At 29.7% G+C, this 22,592-nt stretch overlaps 2 protein-coding genes across 2 annotated transcripts in view; both read left to right on the top strand.

The window, feature by feature from the left end:
- The first annotated feature begins 3,151 nt into the window (after positions 1-3,151).
- On the top strand, positions 3,152-12,238 carry LOC100163605 (proteasome adapter and scaffold protein ECM29). Its single transcript, XM_008188263.3, has 35 exons — positions 3,152-3,325; positions 3,414-3,487; positions 3,563-3,693; positions 3,755-3,868; positions 3,939-4,057; positions 4,137-4,386; positions 4,459-4,598; positions 4,676-4,862; positions 4,986-5,071; positions 5,390-5,588; positions 5,652-5,881; positions 5,955-6,108; positions 6,185-6,463; positions 6,519-6,774; positions 6,892-7,052; positions 7,114-7,215; positions 7,276-7,497; positions 7,714-7,828; positions 7,899-8,043; positions 8,120-8,225; positions 8,290-8,445; positions 8,572-8,703; positions 8,774-8,884; positions 8,956-9,062; positions 9,129-9,351; positions 9,421-9,580; positions 9,648-9,806; positions 9,870-9,992; positions 10,055-10,215; positions 10,281-10,444; positions 10,528-10,705; positions 10,780-10,885; positions 10,972-11,166; positions 11,259-11,330; positions 12,067-12,238. The coding sequence occupies exons 2-35, from the start codon at positions 3,457-3,459 to the stop codon at positions 12,192-12,194; spliced, it is 5,202 nt and encodes a 1,733-aa protein (XP_008186485.1). The 5' UTR covers positions 3,152-3,325; positions 3,414-3,456; the 3' UTR covers positions 12,195-12,238.
- A 204-nt stretch (positions 12,239-12,442) lies between these two features.
- The window catches only part of LOC103310328 (nidogen-2), a 24,095-nt gene continuing 13,945 nt past the window's right edge, over positions 12,443-22,592 (top strand). Inside the window, exons 1-2 of the mRNA XM_008188271.3 lie at positions 12,443-12,668; positions 20,320-20,816. Of these exons, the coding sequence (XP_008186493.1) occupies positions 12,471-12,668; positions 20,320-20,816 (695 nt within the window). The 5' untranslated portion in view covers positions 12,443-12,470. The remainder of the gene's footprint in view (positions 12,669-20,319; positions 20,817-22,592) is intronic.

The raw sequence follows: 22,592 nt of genomic DNA, 5'->3' as shown, positions 1-22,592 counted from the left end.
AAGTGCCTGATTCGGGCGTTCGGGCCATATGTCATTAAGTTTTCCCCAACACCTTTTGCGTAGTTGGTCTGCGAATTTCCAACCACCCTCTTCTCTCCTTATTATACCATCCAAAGCGTAATAACGCTCAACAACTTGGGGTGTCTTATCATAATTAAATAAGTCTATTACTATCATGGCATCGTTTATAAAGTTACGCAACACATATAATCAGGCTTTTGTAATCGTGACCGCAAAATTTGGGTCAAATGACTGAGTGACTCGTTTGAAGTTGGTACCTATACTCTCCATTAATTTTTTTAACGAAGTACCACTCTTGGTATAGAATATAATATAACATAATAATATCTTCTATACCGTGTAAGTACCTACCAAATGAGCATTCAATACATATCGACAGGCCCGTGGAAAACGATAATTTTAAATTCCTCTTATTTTGGGTGTAGTTCAAAATAAAAACAAAAACCCGCGGTTTATAGCCCAATAATGGGCTCAGTTGGCTTATGCAACGTTCCAATTGTTTTCGAAATAATAAAGATGTTATGTTTTCTAATAATAGTTCCACGCGATTAATTATTATTTTTAATAAAATCTATAGTAATAATTAATATATAATGATCGGATCAGGGTTGGGCAAGATAATAAAAAAAAAAAGTAGGTATCATGATTTACATCATTTAGTAGGTATATCTAGATTCAAGATACATCGTGAATTTAGAAAAGATAAAAGATACAAGATAGGTACTTAGATACATGATACTTTTGTATTTTCAAATTAATTTTATTAACTATTAAATTTAAAATTATTTTACTGACAGTTGACACAGACACAGTTGATTATATTTATTCATAGTTGACCTTTAAATAAACAGTTCACCCTATAGAAAAAAATATTCTTCAATTCAAATAGTTTAGTTCAATGGTTTTTCTTAAGCAACCATAGTGTTGGTATACATACTATATAATGTTATAAATGTACATTGTTAGTATGTATAGTATACATACTGAAAATCGTCAGCAGCACTACAGCGAGTTCAATTCTACGATTTTTGGATTGTCATTATTTTTAATTTTACATTTTTATGACGTGATGCTTATTCGGTTTAATTTTTTTTTTTTTATGTATTGTGACTTCTTTTACCTAAACAAATTTGAACAACCTGGGGAAGGGGGTGGGATATTTAACTCTTGAAAACAATAAATGTAACCAAGTAGGTACCTTTATAGCCTAACCTACCTATATTATGCGCAGTCCATCGCTTAGCTACGAAATAACGAAAGAAATACCTATATAATGTTATTCGTGATAGTTATGTTATAAAGGTAGATATATAGGTATACTTTTCGATTCCAGCCACAAAACGGGTATCACGTATAGCGACGAAACGTTCACTTCACAACATAATTATAAAATATAAACAATATACAATTTGAACAGGATTGCGTTTAAAGTATTTCACTATTTCACAGACGGTTAAATGGAAATTTTCAAAATCGATTGCCAGACGGCGATATATCTTTTATTTTCCTAGTTAAATAATCATCGATTTTTTTTTAGGTGATTTATGCAGTGTTATATAATAACGAAAAAAGTAATGGACAAATCAGAGGCCCCTAAATAAATTCCAACTATCGAGGCCCAGGAGCCATGGCCCCCCTTATCCGGGCTTGCAGGGATACCTAAATATATTACCTATTAGCTACTATACGAAGGTCCAAAACAAGCCCATACACGCCACACGGCCCGCTAATGACAAGGTGGGCAACGGAAAATGTCCACCCCCACCCCTAAATGACGTCATTGCGACGATATTGACATATAAGTTAATAACAGCAGGCTACCTAGTAATATTTATATTTATATTTATTACATAAGATAATATATACAATAATAATTATGTAATAAACGTACCTGCCTGAGCTGCAATGGAGCACCGCATGAAGAACTTTGTTGACGCACCACGCGTTCGCTACCGCGAGTCGTCGGAGGTGTTACCGACCACTTTCTTCATCACCACCTGTGACACCGCTGGAGGGAACGACCATGGCGGATCGTAGGACAACTGCAGGCGAACGAGAGCGGCGGACTCCGGTCGGCTCGTGAAAATGGACAGGCACGAGACTGCCAGGGCGACGGACTCCGGTCAGCCCGAGAAGGCGTCAGGAAGGGTTCCCGAAAACATGTAAATGTATAAAATGTAATGTATGAACGGGGGGTAAGTCAGGGAATTGTCACGTCTACCCCCCACGTATGTATAATTTTTATTCGTTCTTGGTTTCAAATAAACGATGGCGGCGTCGCGGATAAGAATGCGAAAGCAGTCCCCGCGGCGTCGTCGGTTCAAACAGAAAATAAAAAGGTGTAGGTACCTACGATTTGTTTTAGAAAAAAAAATGAAAAAAAAAATTACTAATATCAATAATATGTAATTAGCATAACATAAATTATAATATTATGCGGATTATAGATACGTAGGTACCAAATAATCTAAAAAAATATCTTTGGAAATATTTACCGTTTCTGCTCTGCAGAATCGCTTTTCGTAGGTATGGGTACTAGATAAATTTAAGAAAAACTAATGGGGAATATTGTAAATTAATATTTTTAGTATTGACATTTTCAATCTTTATAGATGTCCATATAAAAATTGTATGAATTATTAATTTTTGTGATTTTGATGAATTTCGTAAAAATATGGAAAAGAAAGAACAGTGACTGGATTTTCAACATAAGGTATATAATATTATTGCTGTAAGAATATTTTATGAGTTATGAGTACCTACTTGTACATTTTCAAGCTTATAAAACTTTTAACAAAAATCGTATTTTACTAATCGAAAATAAACTAAAAGAAGTGGAACATATCAAATATCTATAATTAGCACAGAATAGCCAAAATGTTTTATAATTTATATCATGTCTGGTAATTAGCACAGTTTAAGATATATCTACAACCGTGGTAATTAGTACAATAATATGCTGATATAAATATTTGACAGTGGTTCGTGGTTGGTACGATTGGTACATGTAGTTAGGCCAGATGGTATAAACGTTTTTTGAATTATATGTTTTTAATTTTTATCAAACTCGTTACCACCTTCATACTTATAAACAATGATAATGAAAATTTGAAAATAAAATGTGATTAGTAATCATGATTAAAGATCTACCTGTAGTAATATTCTAATTTTATTCTAATACCTGCCTAATATTTTATATTATTAGAAATAGGTAGAACAAACTCAACTTCATAGTACAGTTCTAGTATCTACGATCTACCTGTTGGTTATTATGTTGTATTTTACGTAAAAATCAGTCGTTCAGGTGAGTCATAAACCAGAATATTACTAAAACATAACTATGTATGTACTATGTATTATTAATTCAATACCTTTATGTTATCGGTTATTAGTCGATACCTGTTGTACATATTTTTGAGTCAATATAATATCATCATGTCTGAGACGAACATGAATGACGAATTGGGTAAGTGCCTGTTTAGTGCATACATTTTTACTGGGTTTTCAATAATCCGGTATTTTAATCGTTTTATGTATACAGTGCTCTTGGAGAGGGTGTTCTTCCGTCTTGGCTCGGCAGATACAGATGCACAGCTCTCAGCTTGCATTAATAACTTTTTAGTACCAGTATTACAAAAGTTATCTTCTCCTCACGAATCAGTCAAAAATAAAGTATTTGACAAATTTAAATTTAAGTTCATTGTCATTATTGTAATATTTATCATAATTGTAGGTTGTAGAGTTATTGACTCACATCACAAGAGTGATAAAACAAAGTCCGAGTATTTTACTTCCTGTTGATCAATTAGTTACACTTTTATCCACGTCCACAAACAATTTTGTATTGGCAAGTATCTTAATATGACATATAATATAATACTTTGAGTTGTATAATTTACATGTTTATATTTTTTTAGAATTTTACTGTGGTGTTTGTTAAAACTAGCTTTGGCCGTATAGATAACAATAAAAAAGTTGAACTTATCCCCTCTCTTATTAATTCTATAGCTAATAAGTCGATTTCTCACCAAGAAAGGTAATACAAAATTTAAAACGTAATTTTAAAATAATATATAAATGTTTAGGTAATATAATTTTTAATTTTAATTTTCTAGCATTTTATTGCTTATAATTGGGGTTCTTAATAAATCAAATGTTCAAGTAGCAAGTAAGGGCATAATAGTCATTCAACAAAATCCAACATTGAAAACTGTAATATTACAGTTAATGTTAGATGTATTGTTATTGCCTTATAAATGGAGTGGATCAGATGAAGTTCCTGTACCTGGATTTAACACACAATCTTTAAAAAGGTTGCGGCTCAACATACCTCTAATATTCATGGATGCTGATTATCACGAACAAGTAATATACTTGATGATCTCTTTTTTTTTTAAATTTTTTTTTTAATATTTGAAAAATTTATAATGAGTATAGGTTAAATTAGGTATTTTGGGTTTGATATCAGCAAACATTTTTGAATCACAATCAGTATTAGTACATTCAGTTGTTGGGGCTGCTGATACGCGATATATGGTAGCTAATTCTGGTGGAAATGAATTAAGAAAAATTACTTGGTTAGTTAAAATTAAAATATTATATTATAATTTACCATTGGTATTTTGTTTAATTTATAATTTGTATGTTCAATTAGTGAGATTGACTGGTCTAAATCATCTACTATGATGCCATTATATGCATTATTTCTTGGCACTAGTTTAAACAAGCAAGGAGCAGCAAATAAAAAAGAACCAGCTTGTGTGCGAATACGATTAAAGATACTGCCATGTTTATGTTTTAGCAAAAGCGAAGAATCGGTCATTTGGCCGCAATGCATGCAGGTTTGTACTGTTAAATTTAATAAATGTTATTAAATTACCTCTTAAGTTAAGAAGTAATCACATTAATAACAATGATTTTTTAATTATTACATCATAAAAGTTTTAAATACCTATTTGTTTTAGATTATTTTTGACTGTTGGAATGGCGAGAATACTAATCAAAGGCTCAAAAACTTGGCATTACAATTCACACAAATCATCATACAACAGTAAGTTTACCTGCACTATAATTGTATATGATATATGATAAACTTAGTATTAGTATAGGCGCCATCAAATAATTATTAAAGATTATTGAATAGTATTATACTCAGTTTTTATCATAAACAATAGAATATTATAATACATGATCAAAAAGTTATTTATAAACAAAGTATTAATAATTTAATAAACCAAATATGATCTATTTTAATAATAGTAAAATATGTCCGGTAATTTTTTATTTGATAGTGATCATCATTTATTTGAAACAGTTTATAAAATATGTAACCATGTATTAAATTGTTACAACATTTTTGTTTTTATAGAAAACCGGCTAAAATTCTGCTTCAAGCTACTCCAATTTTATTAAATTCTGGTCTGTTAAAGTTACTAAAATCACCAGAACTTGATTTAAATGCTAAACAGATGACATTCACTCTAATTGGCTTACTGATTTCTAAAGTGCCTTCCTCAGTAAAAGAAGACTTAGTTCTACTGAATTCATTTTTTGATGCTTTGATAAAAGTATACAGATTATTTATAAAACTAATAAATCATTTTCGCTATTAACTATTATTATTTGTTCAGGAAACTTCCCCAGATTTGAAAGGATCGATTCGATCAAGTTTAATCTCTATGTGCAATGCATATACTGACTCCAGTAAACTTACTGACATTTTGAACATGATCGCACACTATTGTAAAATGTCTGATGGCCTTCTAAAGCAAGTTACAACGCATTATTTATCTTATCTATTTCCTGCTGATGATGCTAAGTCAAGATTATTGTTGATTGTGTCACATTCAACTTCTATCGGGTACAACAGTACTATTATTTTAAGACATTTAAATAAATTAATGGCTCTAATGAGCAATACTTATATATTTTAGTGATTCAGATTTAAAAAAAATATTATACAGCGTGGATGAAGCAGGTAACCTTATTGGTAAAAATGAAAAGGCACTGCTATTGCCTCGATTCCCAGATATGGTGATGACTGTTGTCGATAGTAATCAACAGTTTGACTCGTCTGTTCTATTAGATGTTAGTATTAAAGTTATAGATAATGGTTATGAATAAATAAGTAAATATTAAATTTGTAATATACTTTTATATTTAGATAGCTGAATATCTCAACCATTGCTTGATATTTAGTGCTGGTTTACCAGTTACATACAATACTTTATATCATCCATCAGAACATACACCAGATATTTGTAAATATTTGTCCAAAGTTTATCAGTCTGATGCAAAAATTGTGGATCATTATTTTAAACTCATGATGCAATTGATAGAAATCAAACCCAGTGTAATACCCCTCAATAATTTATTAGCATGTGTTGCGACATTATCAAATGAATTAAAAAATCAATACACCAAAGATTTAAATATAATTCAGGTAAATATTGATTTCCTTCTACAAAATCAATAACTAACAGACAACAAAATTTTAGAAATTATTTGTATCGAGTAATGAAGATATGCGACGATTGAGTGGAATACTGTATGGTATAATTCTATCAGCTGTGGACGAATCGATCTCTGAAAAGCGCATTAAGGAATTAATATCATCTTTAATGGATAAAAACCGTAGTAAATCATTGGATTTATACGCTTCCTTATATGCCCTATCATCACTTCAAGAGTATCAATATTACAATAATACTAGTTGTCCACCATTGGTTGGAGAAGATACATTTACTTCACTTGGTGAATAAATATTATTACAGTTTTTATTTTATAGTATATTATATTGATATATTATTATATAATAATTAGTTACATACATTTTAATATATTATAATATTATCATTTATCTTTATTTAGTAACATTACTCGATGACACAAGTCCTTTAATAGTTGGTGCTGCTTGTGATGTGATAGGTGCAATTGGAAGGCTAAATCCATTACCTATTGAAGAGTCTAAGAAATCAACACTAGTAAAAAAACTATTAAGTATTTCGTTTAATAGCTCAACACTTTCAAAGGTAAATTTAAATTTAACATAACTTCAGAATCAAACAATTTGGTAAATGTTATGCATTTCAGATCAGAAACAAAGCAATTAAATGCACAGGGTTGATTTGTGTTGGAGAAACCTCATCAAGAAGTAAAGATATTATTAAAGAATATTTAGACAACACTAAATATGTATGTATTTATCATTTATTCATTTTTAGCTGTTTTATTTTTTATTTATTTAAATTATAGACAAAAGATATAGAGATACATTTATCAATTGGTGATAGTATATCTTGTGCTATCCTTGGACCTCGATCAAAAATGTCTCGAAACTTTTGGACATGTAATGAGGATGAGTTTAAAAAAAATATATCTGATTTATCTGTCGATGAATGTGAGAAATTGGCTGATTACTTTTTAAATAGTATATTAGAAAAAGTTCAGTCTGAAGATCATCCAAATTCAAAACAGGTAATTAAAATTAAAATTAATATTCCAAAAAAAAATATTGTTTGATAAACTAGGATATTATTTTAAGTATTATTCCTTACTTTAAAAATATTACAGTAAGTTATTAAAATTATACATAATTTATGAATATAACAAAATAAAATAAAATATTGATTGTTTAACTGTTTTGTATAACTGTTTTTTGACCGATATATTATACTTAATATTTTTATTTAGGCATGTTGTGTTTGGATGTTTAATGTATTGGAAGAATGTAACACATTAACTTCAGTAAATCAAAAACTTGCTCGTATTCAAACTGCTTATGTTGCACTCCTGGCAGAAAAGAATAGTATTTATAATTATTAGTTATTACTATGAATAAATCATTGGAAAAAAATATATCTTCTTTTATTTTTTAGACTACATCCGAGATATTGCATCTAAGGCTTTGATAAATGTATACAAATATGAAGCTGATGATCGTAAAGAACCTATTTTAAAATTGCTTATTAAACAGTTATCAGAATATATGGCAATGGGAAATAGTGGCAAAGATAGTTCTGGGTAAGAGGAATTTAAAAAGTTTAATTCTGATTTATTGTTAGTTATTTTTTAATATATGTAAATATTTAATTTTTAGAGGTATTTTGTCAACATACAAAGAATTGTGTTCATTAGTAATTGATCTGAATAGACCTAAATTACTATATAAATTTATACAATTAGCAAACTATAATAAGAAAAAGGTAGTTATGATTGTATTTTTTACGATAAAAAATATATTTTATATTTTATTTTTTTTTTTATAAGGAATCTAAATCGAAGTTGGAAATTGATGATCAACTTAATGAACAATTGCCATTTATTATACCGAGACTGTATCGTTATCAATATGATCCAACACCGATTGTACAAACTTCAATGAGTGCTATATGGAGTTATCTTGTATCAGATACACGTTTCACAGTAAGTTTTTTACTTCATTTTTTTTAGGATCTCAAATGAAAATAAATAAAATAAGTTTTACAGTGACTTTGGTTTTCTGTAATCATCACGTTTTGAAGCATAGAAATATAAACATTTTGTGTTTAGGTTGACAAGTATCATGAAGAAATTTATGTGGATTTAGTAAAAAACATAACCTGTCCCGATTGGAGAGTTAGAATTTCTGTTTGTCAAGCTATCCCTTCATTTTTGCAATATACCGGGGATAAAATATTCACGGTAAATATTAGTATTATACTGTATTACAATAATATATATAATTATTAATCAAACAATTTGCAATTTATAGAAATGTTTGGATTTAACAATTGAAGCATGGAAACAACTCATAAGAGTGATGGATGATATTCATGAAGGCACTAGAACCGCTGCCACGTCTACTGCTAAAACACTATCTAAAGTATAAACAATTAAATTTATGTTTATTGTTTAATCCTTATTTTATTGTACAAATGTGATATTTTTGTATAGTTATGTGTGACTGAATGCACCACAAATACCGTATTGCTACAATTACTCTTGCCAATAATTTTAGACAGAGGTCTGTATCACACTGAGTCGAGTATACGGGCAATGAGGTAAATACGGTTTATTAAATTTTTCTATCATTATTATTGCATATTATGATGCATATTTAATTTTAGTATGGATATGATATCTCAGTTAATTGTCAACTGTGGTGACAAATTAAAAGGAGACTTGGCAAAATTAATAATAGCACTTTTGAGAGGTGCGGATAAAGCGGAAACACCAACTATGAGTATTCTAAGTGTTATGTCTGGAGCTAATCCCAACACTCAAGAACTTATAGACTCTCAGCGTGCTGCTTCAGCGAGAACAATGAGTTCAAGTGATGTACTATCAAAGGTAATTTAAAAAAAATATATAAATAGTTAATTTTTATTAAAAAATCTTATATTTTATTTTAACTTTCAGAGCTTACTTTATATCGATGAGACAGTATTGCAAGACTTAATACCACTCTTACAAGATCTTCTAACCACTAATATTGGATTACCTACTAAAGTTGCCACATCACATTTTATTAGTTTGTTGATCACCCAAAAGCAGCTACAGGTCAACTCAAAATTTTTAGGTAAAGTGCATATCACATTTAATAAATATAAATATTGTATAATATTATATGTATATTTTTATTTTAGAAAAAATTTTAAAATCCTTAATGAAAGGTATTACTGATCGCAACACTACAATTAGAAAAAGCTATGCGTCTACTATAGCTATAATCACTACAGTTGCCAAAGATACTACTGTAAACAAGTTAATTCAATCATTGAGAGATTTGTACATAGAAAATGAAGGTAAATGTGCCTTATAGTTATTCATTATTTATGAAAATGTGTTCAACAATTAATAATTTACAGATGAAAGTATCAGACAAACCGTTGGGTATGCACTAAAAGGTATAAGTCAATGTGAGAAACCAGATTTATATTTGGCTAATATTATACCATTGGTATTTTTTGCTATCCACAAAAAAGAAACAAGTAATTTACATGAATATAATTCTCAATTATCATTTGTTAACACAATTTTTTTTAACTTTAAGGTAACGGAGAAGCTTTAATTGTTTCAAGCCATGATATTTGGAAAGAACTTTGGGAAGACAACGTACACAATACCGAAGGTGTACTATTGCGTTATTTGGATTCTGTCTATGAATTTTTGGGTATTGCAATCAAGTCCCCATCGTGGTCAATGAAAGCACAAGTGAGATAATTTAAAAATTACTTTTTATATTTGTATCCCATCTATATAATGACATTATGTTGTAGGCAGCTAGATCGATTGGTGATGCAGCCAATAAACTTGGTCGACAATTAAACGAAGAACACCGTAATAAGTTTATAGAAACAATTAAAACTGGTTTGGCTGGGCGAACTTGGGATGGTAAAGAATTCTTACTAGAAGCCTTGTTGCAATTAAACTTAAGTTCAAGGTAAAATTCGGATAAGAGTATCAACTGTATTTGTAATGAGATTTACTGATCATTTTTATTATAAAAAATTGGTATATTTTCAGTGATTTAGCAGAAACACGTAAAAATGAAGAAATTGTGGAATTGGTTTTCAATGAATGTAAAAAAGAAAATGTTAACTATAGAATGGTAGCTTTAAAAACTCTTGGCGAGCTATTGGAAAAATTAAAAATTGATCGATTTGCTCAAACTTACCAATTAGTTATGCACATAATACAAAAAGTATGGTTTTTTCTCATCTTAATCTGTCATTATAATAAGAATAGTGATTTATAATATACGTTTTGTATTTATAGAGTACCGAAGATTCAGATGTTGATGATCAATCACAGCAATTAAAATTAAAAGAATCTTTATTCACATTGGTTGGAAAAGCATGGCCTCAAACATTGGCAACTCAAGGTACCAAATAAATCTAAAAGTTTCTGTTATAATTATCACAGATTGAAGTAGGAACTAAACAGTCATTGCCATGTTTTTTTATGTAGTTGAATTTGGAGAAACAGTTGCTGCTCAGTGTGCTGATCATTTAAAAAATAATACTAGACCGCTGCAGTTAGCTATCATGAGTACACTCTTGAAAGTAATAGACCGATTGGCTTTTGCTCAGCTGTATGCCAGTCACAAGCAACAACTTAAATACATACTTAGCCATGTAAAAATAACTTTACACTTTTCTTTTGGTAAGCTTAAAAAATTGATAAATCAATGGTAAATTAAATTTAGCATAATTCATAGTTTTGATAATTCTATTCATTAAAATATTTACTTTCAGGCGTGCCAAAAAATGTAAGTTTGCGAAAATTATCCCTAGAAGTTTATATATTGGTGATAACAAACTTGAAAGGTAAGATATAGTTTTGTATATTTTATATATTTTTAATTTATCACTACTTATGGAATATTATAATTAAATTGATAGTATTTATTGACCACTACATATTTTATATTAAAAACTATAGAAAATAATTAAGATATTTACATTGAATTATTTACAATCAAAATGTTAGCTTAAAATAATGTAAATTAAGGTTATTTTTTAGATAACCAGTATAAACATGATTTTCTATTTAAGTTACAACACATATTAATTCTTTGTGTTTATGAATTATTTGTATTGCAGTTTAGGAATACAATATTTTTATATCATCTTCCGATTGTATTAAATTGTACAGTTCAGTGTTTATTTATAACTAAAGTATTTTAAAAAGATAATTGAAATTATTGATTCAAGTATAATAAAATTGTATACATTTATTCATTTATAACAACAAAGGTATTGTTATTATATTGAACCCAATCATTTATATGCATAAACAAAATGATTAGTATTTAATACCTACACTTACTATTTCGCTATGGGTTACTAAGTGATTCCCAACAGTGAAAATACTTAGTAAATCATCCTGTATGTATATAATACAAAATATATTTGTATATCATAATAAAAATTTAAGTTATTAGTGTTTTTAGTGTAATATGTACAATGCAATGGATGATGTTAATAACCTAATCAATATTTAGGAAGTGATGACATCATAATATAGTTTTTCTTATTTAATAAATTATTGTTAATTGTTTAGATCTAAGAGCTGTAGAAGAGTTGGAATCATTTATGAGCCTATACAATGAGTTTTCAATGAACTTTATCTCAGATGAATCACCGGAAGTCAAACTTCTCTTACAGAAAATTAAAGAATCAATGGGATAGTTGTACTGATTCATAAATTATAAAAATCAACATTTTTATCAACATTGACCTTTGAATTTTTTTTTTTTATACCTACATATAATTTATACTAATATAATAATACTATTTTAATGCTACTGATTGTTCTTTCTTTTCTGTGAATACATGAAATTTATCTGTTTGGACTTTTGATCTCAAGTCTAAAATAATATGTAAAATTGTATAGATAACCTATTATTGCCATATTATGTACGAATAGTGTAACGGCCATCAGTCACTTTCAGTTTAACAAAAACCATGGATCGGTTCAGTGAATTGTTACGGTTTTTTCTTTTAATTCTGGTCTTTGGGATAAATAGTTCTACGCAATTAGTTTATCCTTATGGACCAACAGCCGGTGATACACAGTTACGAGTGGGATATGAGGTCGCTAGCCCGGGCATTCCACTCAGTGTGCCTGTGAAGTTCTATAATGAGACTTACGACACGATTTTCGTAAGTTAAAAAAAACATTGAAGTTGATATATTTATTGCATCCCAAAATCAGTAAATCATACATAACCATTACATATATTAGCTACTTTTGAGATTATTATTTTATTTCTATAAAAGCTTTATTTTATAACTCCCAAGCAGGGTTAAACTCTGTTACTATCAAAAAAAAAAAAATTAAATAATGTCTGCTTGTGCTTTAACTTTTAATAAGATTGAAATGATTATAGCCTATAATGGCCGTTTTACAAGTGATGATAGAAGTTAAAGCAAATTACACTTTAATATTCTATTGCATAAAAAAACCGTATCTATACAAAATGACGTTACACATGGTTATAAAATACCAGTAATAGTAATTGTGATCAACTTAAACCGTTTTATATTTATAATTTTAACCAATTTTTAATTTTAAGTACTATATTTTCTCATGTTTAATGCTCAAGGTAGGCAGTAGGTACAGGTTGTTGTCTACACAAGTCATAAATAATATAATAACAAAACAGCAGATAAAAAAAAATAAAATCAAAAATTATTAATTAATATTGCTATGATATTGAATTGTATCCGTTCAGTACCTAATGTTTAATGATTTGGTGAACTTTAAAACGTGTGTGATCACACAATGCTTGAATTTGGTTCAACTGAATAGTAGGAAAATGTGTTACAGATAGGTAATTTTTTTTGTCAGGAGTAAAATACTAAAATTACATAATTGATTCATCCTATAAATGAGTTGTATGCTCAATTGATACAGCAAACTCTTTTAGTTATATCCAATACATGCTACAATACTTAATAAATCAAAAGAAAAGGTCAAACAGTCAGACACGAGAGATTACGTTTTTGGGAGTAGATAATTTGTGTACACTATAATATTATTATTACATTATAACTGCGTATAGATGTGAAATCTTTAACTTTAAATCATTAATCGTTTATCATATTATTTTGCTAAACATTTTTAATCTATAGATTTATATGTATATATACATATAATAATATGATAAATTTATAATAAGTTGTAAATGTACATATTAAACAATATTACGTACCTATGGGCTATGATTTACCTACCATCGATTGTATTGAATAGTATTTCTAATCAAATATCAATGGTACCTATGATTTAGGTAGTGTTCATTAGTATTAAAATGCATATCGATCAATTACATTTTATACGTAAAACATTTCACGTACACTAAGCTCAATACACATTTATATGTGTCTTATTTAAAGAGGACTCGTTTAATACATAAATTATAAATAAATTCTATTTTCTATTTTTACTGAACTGATGTATTTCACTTCGTTCTTCAGGTATTCTATTCGCTCTATTTACAATTGTAGGCACTGCTAAATAAGAAATGTAGTCCCCGAGAAAATAACACCCCACATGAGATTTTACAAAATTACAATAAAAGTGGTCATGGGTAAGTGCGGACAATGATTGATATTTAATTATTATAATAATGTATAAACCAGAGGCGTAATAACGGGGGGGATATGGGGGATAGATCCCCCCCATGAGCTGTATTTATATATTGTCTTATACTCTTATACCTACAAATAGTTCAAATACAAATTTATAAATTATTACGAAACTAGAAAAAAAATAAAATGTTTAGTTTTTTTGGTATAAACATTATACCCAGGTATAAAAATATTTACCCGGTAAACGATTAGCATATTTCAAAATAAATGGTCTGATTCACTTTTAATAAACACTTTGTGCCATGCCACACACTGTACCAAATTGCAGTACCTACTTCCTACACAATACATGCATACACATTATAGGCGGTAAGTAATTCGATAATGGGAAAAACCCCCATTCCGAAAACATATTATAATAATAAAAATGTAACTTCAAGATTTACATTTCGTAGAATGAATAGTAATACTACGAACGCTCACCGACACTCAATACATTGATTATTACGATTACGTATAGACAGTGGACACTACACAGTCAGAACTCAGAACACACCGTGCCATTTCCTCATAGTCACTTGTCACACAACTTAGTACCTAATTTATTTTATTTTTATAAGCTAAAAGAAAAATGGAGCAAAAAAAATTAAGTTACCAGCAACTAGTAGTACTCGATTGAATTTTTTTAAAAAGAAGCTTGGAATTGACGTAGGTATTACAATTTTAAATTATTCAAAATACTATTTGTATATGTATTTTATACACTTATTATAATTTATAATTAGTATTACAACTCGCGCTAAAATTATGCAAAATTAAATAAACACCAGTTAAAAAATGTATTGAAAATTTAACTGCAGTCACTGCAATTTATTCAATCAACTATTAGGTATCTATGTCATATTAATTTTTATAAAAATTTGATAGAGTTTATTAAAAAAAATTGAATTTAATAATTTATAATAATAATTAATAAAGCATTATATTTAATAATAATTTTACCTACACAATTTCTTGTATATTATTTAAAGAAACAGAAATCTGATGATTTATTACGGGCAAAGCCCCCCACAAGTTTGCCATACAAATTTATTTTGATCCCCTCCCATGAAACATTCTCAATTACGCCATTGGTATAAACTTCTATCATATTATATTATTGATTATTGTTTTACCGAACAGAATTATTTTCTAATGGTATTTTTTCCCCCGAACACGTTTTTGTACCCTTTTGTTTGTTATACATTTGATAGGTACCAAAAAAATCGTTGTTTTTAGAAAATAAAAACAAAGAAAACCAAATGAAAACTCAAAACGATTATCATTTATCAATATTTGCCGAAAACAGTCTTCGCACTCGTCCGTTTGTTCTGCAATAATATTTTTGTATCAAATTATGTAGACTATATTGTAAATATAGACATATATAGTTGATTACACACGTGTGTCGTAGAGTTCAGTGGTCGTGTTATATCACATTGTCGCATTAATCACATAATCTGAAATACTTATTATAGCATTTATAGACTTTATTCAATAGGACGTTGGTATAATATTGTATGAATCAAAATAATATAGATTAATTAATAAAATTATTATTATTTATAACACAATAGGTAAATGGATAATATGGATTAAATTGTTCCGTCTATTTTTAAATCGGGAACTATACGATAATGCCTATACATTTCTTGTGAGTTTCGCAGGGCCATCCCCTCGCCAGCAAAAAAAATTATTACAGTGATCGGCTTAGGGGGGTGAGCGTGCGGGGCACTTTAAATAGCTATATAACTAAATTATAGCTGCAGACTCGTAGGTATACTCGTACACCCTAACAATATTGTTATGATCATTTTTTCTCGATTCACTCCAAGGTTTATAGATAATAATTATTATCTGGATTCACTCGACAACTGGTATTCCAAAATGTGTTTGTGTACAAATATATGCTAAATTTCTAATATTTTTAGTTTTTTTTTTTAATATATCAAAAATAGTTATTTTGTAGGTACACAGTTAATGATTATCAATTGTCATGTAATGGTATAGGTATTTCTATCACGACAGTAATTTAGTGGGTGATCAAGTTATATACTATTTTTTATTTAAGCTAAACATAGCATATTAATATTATAAAACGTTTGACAAACTATTCCTACGCCGGACCGCAGCTTAGAGCATAAAAATAACCTAACTTAACAATAATAAATATGTTATAATTATTCACGGACTACAGTTTGGGAAACGCCGATGTATAACAATATTCATCATAATACATATTATAAATTAATATTATTATTTATTAATAACAAAAATTACGATGGTCAAACAGGTACCGATAAGTTATTATAAAACCACAAACTTAAATTTTGGACGGATCCATGGTATCTATTTTTTTTTTTGCAGATATCGTAGAAGAGTGTGATTGTGTGAATAAAAGTTCATAATATAAACAATAAATAGCTTAAGATTAGTCTTAAATATTTTGAAAATGTCTGATTATGTTTGAGTGCATAGAAAATAATATAATACCTACATAACGACCACGATAGGCGCTCATAAGGGGGTGCTAAGGGGTTAGCATAATCATATTTTGTAAATTATTGTGATATATAGGGTCGGATATTTTTCCATTACAAACATACAATAATAGGTACACGAAATTTAACCGCGCACGTTTCAGCGTTTCAGTTTTCGTCTAAACATTAAACAATAAACAGCAATCATATTATTACAGACAATTATAATAATATCATCTTATCTTACGGTTCACGGTTGGTTACGAAATTATATTCTATTTATAAATAAACGGTTTTTTACTAATGTTATTTAACCTGCAGGCTACTCTGAGTTGATTATTATGGAATGACAAATATAATTATTTAGAGGTGGCTGCACCCGCTATGTTGTCTCCGTCTTACAAATCCAAAACGTAGCACCTATGTGGACCACTAAGGCTGTAGTCCAAGTTAAGCAACCAAAATATGTTCACACTTTATAGAAAGAGGAGAACACTGACTGTGCAACATTGTTTTTAAATTTTCGATATCAAAAGTACGAAAAAAGTTCTTATCGTTTAAAAATGCATTACTTTGGAGTTTTCCAAACTTGAATAAGTTTTTTTTAATTCTGAAAAAATAAAAGCCCGAGTGGTTCTTACCCGCGAAAACAGTTTTTGATATGTTGTACAATATTCTGTAAGATGGACACGTCATACGGGTGCACCATCATATTTTATTGTATAAATATTTAAAATTATTGCAACGCGCAGTTTATTATAGTAATAGGGGATCTGTGTACCTACCATAAATTATTCCAGCACCCCTTAAACGTACACCCAATGTGCGCCTTAAACGAAATAACGTTATAATTTATCAACATAAATTAAAAAAAATTTTAGAAAATTTAAGAAAACTTTAAAACGTAAAGTGTCTTTAAGTACATATCTCTAGGTTAAAAATAGCCAAAACATTTTAAAATCATACCAAAATCTAAAAAATGTCACAATAAATATTTTGTGAAATTATTAAATACTTATAATCAAGGGCGGATTGGAGAAACATTTTAGTGTGGGAAAATATTGTAAATAGACCGGCGCACAGCTTTTGTTAACTTCTTGATGGACACATTTTTTATATTAACTGATTGGTCTTTGAATTGTGCACACAATGTTTTGAAATGTATACACCTACTAAATTTACTAATTATTGGTTTATAAAATATATTATACATTGTTAATTAAGAGGATTTCAGCGCACTATTTGTTTTCTCTCTCTGCGGTCTACGCGAAACATTGACAAAAACGCATTTGTTTTTATGTCATCTTAGATTAAAATCACCCATCACAAAAAACTAAAAAGATAGAAAATAATATTGTTGAGGGAATGACATATCGATATTGTTATTTGACTTTGTATTCGACTTTCAAAATAAACAAAAAAATGTTGTACATTTAAATTATGTTTAAATTGTTTTGAGACATTATTTAGACAAATCGATATGTTATTCCCTCAGAAATATTATTCTATATCTTTTTTGTTATGCGTGATTTTAATCTAAGATTACTTAAAAACATAGAAAAAATGATTCTGCGCAAATGCGGTTTGTCTATGTTGCGCGTGGGTCAGAGAGAGAAAACAAATAGTGCTGCGCTGACATCCTCTTAATAAATAATATATAGTTCATACAACAATGTAAATAAGTTTCAATATTGTGCTATAACGATTAATTTTTAACTATTTTTTTGTAAATAAGTAATTCAAATTTAACTGTCAAAAGTCCAATCGCATAAAAAAATTATTTAATATTATTATTTATTAACAAATGATTAAAAACAATATTTTAATTGATCAATATATTTTGCGATGTCTACTATTAGGTAAATATTATACTATTTGTTCTAGGGTACACAGTACAATGCGTCAGTGCATACTGTATACTTACATCCAAAAATATAATTAGTACCTTCTATACCTACCCAGATAAGTTGCGTCCAACGATTAAATGCGCATTAGATAGGTCTTTTTTTATTTTATATTTCTTTATCAAAAATTGTATTTAAGAGTGATTGAATACTTAAAAAAAGAAATTAAAAACAGCTTATTGCGTAGGGGGTAGTTCATCGGGAAAACTCCTGAATTCCTGGTGGGCCAATCCGCCCCTGCCTATAATTTATATCTCAGCTCTATACAGTTATTATTTTCTGAAAATCATGATGCACAAAATGCAAAACACAACGACTCTATCAAAAACTGGTGTTGCGTAAATATTTCCGTTTTTCCGTGGTTTTATTTCAATTATTGGGAAACGCAAAAAGAGAATTTCCTACATTGAGCACCCTAATCATCATGACCAGTTTGGCTGAGACTATCCGATATTCCGATGGGTGTTAAGTGGACGTCGCACTCGCATGTGTATATAGTCTATAATAGTCTCACTATAGTCTCACTTGTTTCCGTCTAACATACGACGGACGACATACCACATTTTCGTTCGCTAGTTTCAATAGTGCGCTGTCAGTTTTAATATTAGAGTAAATCGACCTATCATCAAACTTTTAACTATACATTATAGGTGTTCTCTCGTTGGTTTTTTACGATATTTTAATTTTTAAGCGAGTTATGAGTAAGTATATTATACAACATTAATATTTGAAAATTCTCATAATTCACTTAAAAATTAAAATATTATTATAAAAAAGCCAACGAGAGAACACAAATTACGTTGTTACTTAAAAGTTCGATAATAGGTCAATTCACTCCAATATCAATACTTACAGCATCCTATTGAAACTAGCGAAGGAAAAATATGTGTTATGTCGTACTCGTGCGAGACGGAAACCATACATGTTTCCTCCTATTTGGTTTACGTTTCATCATGCATTCCTACCAGAATGTGTATTGTGTATGATTATTATTTGTTAAGATACATTAGATGAACATACAATTATTATAAGCGATAATGAATAGGTAATATGCTTAATGCTCATTTAACAGTTTAGAGAGTGTTTAAACAATATGATAATATTTAATTTAAGGGTTCTGATTTTGGTTTTGGTACCAAATTTTAGTGTTTAAACAAAAGTAGTATACCTTAAATAGTTTATCAAAGCATGTATAGCACTTAAGTACTTTTTATAGCCAATAAACTGAGCACAGGCGATGAAGGCAAACACACAAAACAATCATTTTTTTTATTAGAGTTAAGGCTTCAACACAAGGTCATTAGCCTGCGAAAGGTTTACATTTTATATACAATTAGTTTTTAGATAAGAATTACATGTTTGTGGGTTAGTAGTTTTACAGTTTTATATAATGTTTACAATACAGTTGTTAGTAGTGAGGTTTTTTCAACATAAGATTTTGGTGTCGATACCGATGTATTTGAAGAAACTATGTAGGTACCTATTAGGTGAGAATTGTGTTCTCCTAGTATTTCCTCCATCGATGAGGGTTGGTTGAAGATGTTTCTTGCTAAAAAGAAAAAAAAACAATCACTGTAAAACAAGATTTTAGCTCATTAAAAAATATGGATTCGGCTCCGGTTATTTGAAACCATTTAAATTCGGTTCCGGTTCTCGATATTATGAGGGATTTCGAGTACCAGAACCGGTTCTTTTCGATTCGGTATCAGTCCCTGCTACGATTAATAATATTGTACTGCAATAAAATTATGATATTTAATACCTACCCACCTAATTGTGTAACTTGGCCGGGCGCAGGTGAACAGCAATGGCCTGGTGTCGTTCAACAACGAGATGCCCACGTTCTTCAACGTGCCGTTCCCGCTCGATTACCCGGCGCTGGCCGCATTCTACGCCAACGTGGACCTGCGTGGCAGTGGACAGGTGTACTACCGGGAGGACAGGGACCCACGGACGCTGGCCCACGCAAACGGCCTGGTGTCTAGGTTTTACCCGCGGTACCAGGGCCGGTTCACCGCCACGTCAGTGTTCGTGGCCACGTGGCACCGGGTGGGCTATTACAAGAAGAACGCCGACCGGACCAACACCTTCCAGGTGGCCGTGACCACGGACGGCCACGAGACGTTCGTGCAATTCGCGTACCCGTCACCCATCCAGTGGGTGCAGTCGTTCGGCGGGTTGGCCGACGAGGTTGGGCTGCCGGACGCCAAGGCCCAGGCCGGGTTCAGCGCCGCCGACGGACGCATACACGTGCTTCGCGGATCGGGCAGTGATCAAATACACAACTTGGACAGGTAAGTGCTTCGATGTAATAACCAGTGTTGTGCAATAACTAAATTTAGTTAGATAAATGTAGAGAGCTTAGATAATATAATATTATATACAAAAATGAATAAATAATAAACCCCCCTCGTTTGACCACCACTGTCCAGATTATTAGAAGTACCTACCTATATAGTTAGACAATTCTGCTTCCACGTTCCTCTACAATGCTCTTCACTCGTGGTATACGGACAAAAACCAAGGAATACAAAACACTGAAAAATTTCCGGTTAAGTGAAATGCATGCGTTATAATAATTTTAGTAAAGAAAGGTGGGTGGATTATCTGGGGCGAAGACGCGGAATATTAAAAAAATTGTGTAACCCTGGGGAAATTTAAAACAAATGAATAGTTAAACTAACTTTTAACTGAGTTAAGTCAATATTATTTTCAATTTGCAATTTAAACTTTTTTATTGCTTGTTATTTGTTAACTTTGAACTTTTAGCTGAACGTTCTTATTGTTGACTCAACTTAACTAAACTCCAGTCTCCAATTGACTTTGGTTTTTTAGTAAATAGGTAGTAGGTACCTATTATACCTAGTACCTACTTATAATTATTACTATTATTTATGTAATATAAATCTCATGGATTCTCTTCACTCTTAAGCTTTCTACGAGTGTCTATATTAACTTACTCAACACACAATGTTTATAACGTATTCGAATTTAAATAAATATTTTGTTGAAAAGTCTAATCACGTTAGGTAACTAATAAATATTAAGTAAAAACTTATTAAAAATATTAAATTATAAATTAAAACAATGTTATCTTTATTTCATCATATTATTTAGTTACTTATATTATACTATAGTCTATAACCGTACCTAGGTAGAAATAAATGTATAATACAAATATAATATGCTCGACGCTCCCGTTTTAAATTAAATATGCAAGAAGTTTATTTATATATAGCGAACGTAGAAACGTCTAAAACTAGCAATAGTCAACAGTTGATAAATAAATATCTATAGTTCACAAAGTTCACTTGTACCTTATTATTGGTATTTTGAGTTTATATTTTAGACTAGGTATGTTAAAGGTTACGTCTACCATATACTGCTGATATTTTACCATTATTAATATTTATAGAAGAATATTACATATTTTTATTTTTACAATCAACAGCTTGATTTTACTAAGTCGTGTTACTATAGGTAAAAATAAAATATGCATCAGTGTCAGATTTAACATGTTTTATTCCTTGTAAATTTCAATTGCACAACCTATATAATTTTTATGATAAAGAGAATGTCAATTACAAAAAAATATTTAAGACATCGATAGGCACTACCTAGTTAAGGGAGAGTGCGTAATTGATAGTTATTTAATTATATGTACTTTCTTGACTATGTAAATGTAACTACCTATTTATTTGAAAAAATTATACCTCTCCAAAATTATAATTGGTGTTCCGATACTGTGCATTCGTTTGAATAGAGATGCTTAGTCCCTACAACGGGCGTAGTTGTGTCCCTACATTCAATAATAAAGTTATAAAGGTATTAATGTCTAATGGTATCAACTATTATATTAAGGGGATTCGATACCGTGATTTTCTGTTTTTGTCTAACATATGCGTGACATAGTATTCTAGATGTGTTTTTTGCCAAACATACCAATTGATTTAATGAAGCGACAAGAATTCTAAAAACAGATTTGAATTTGTCGTCAAGTCTACTAGAAATCGACTTTCTCACATTTTTGATTTTTTGATTTTAACTTCTCAGAAAATTGAAATACAACA

The sequence above is a fragment of the Acyrthosiphon pisum genome, chromosome A3 (genome assembly GCF_005508785.2).
Source record: "Acyrthosiphon pisum isolate AL4f chromosome A3, pea_aphid_22Mar2018_4r6ur, whole genome shotgun sequence".
NCBI classification, from domain to species: Eukaryota; Metazoa; Arthropoda; class Insecta; order Hemiptera; family Aphididae; genus Acyrthosiphon; species Acyrthosiphon pisum.
Note: the sequence above shows the minus strand (reverse complement) of the source record. Positions and strands in the feature narration are given on the sequence as shown.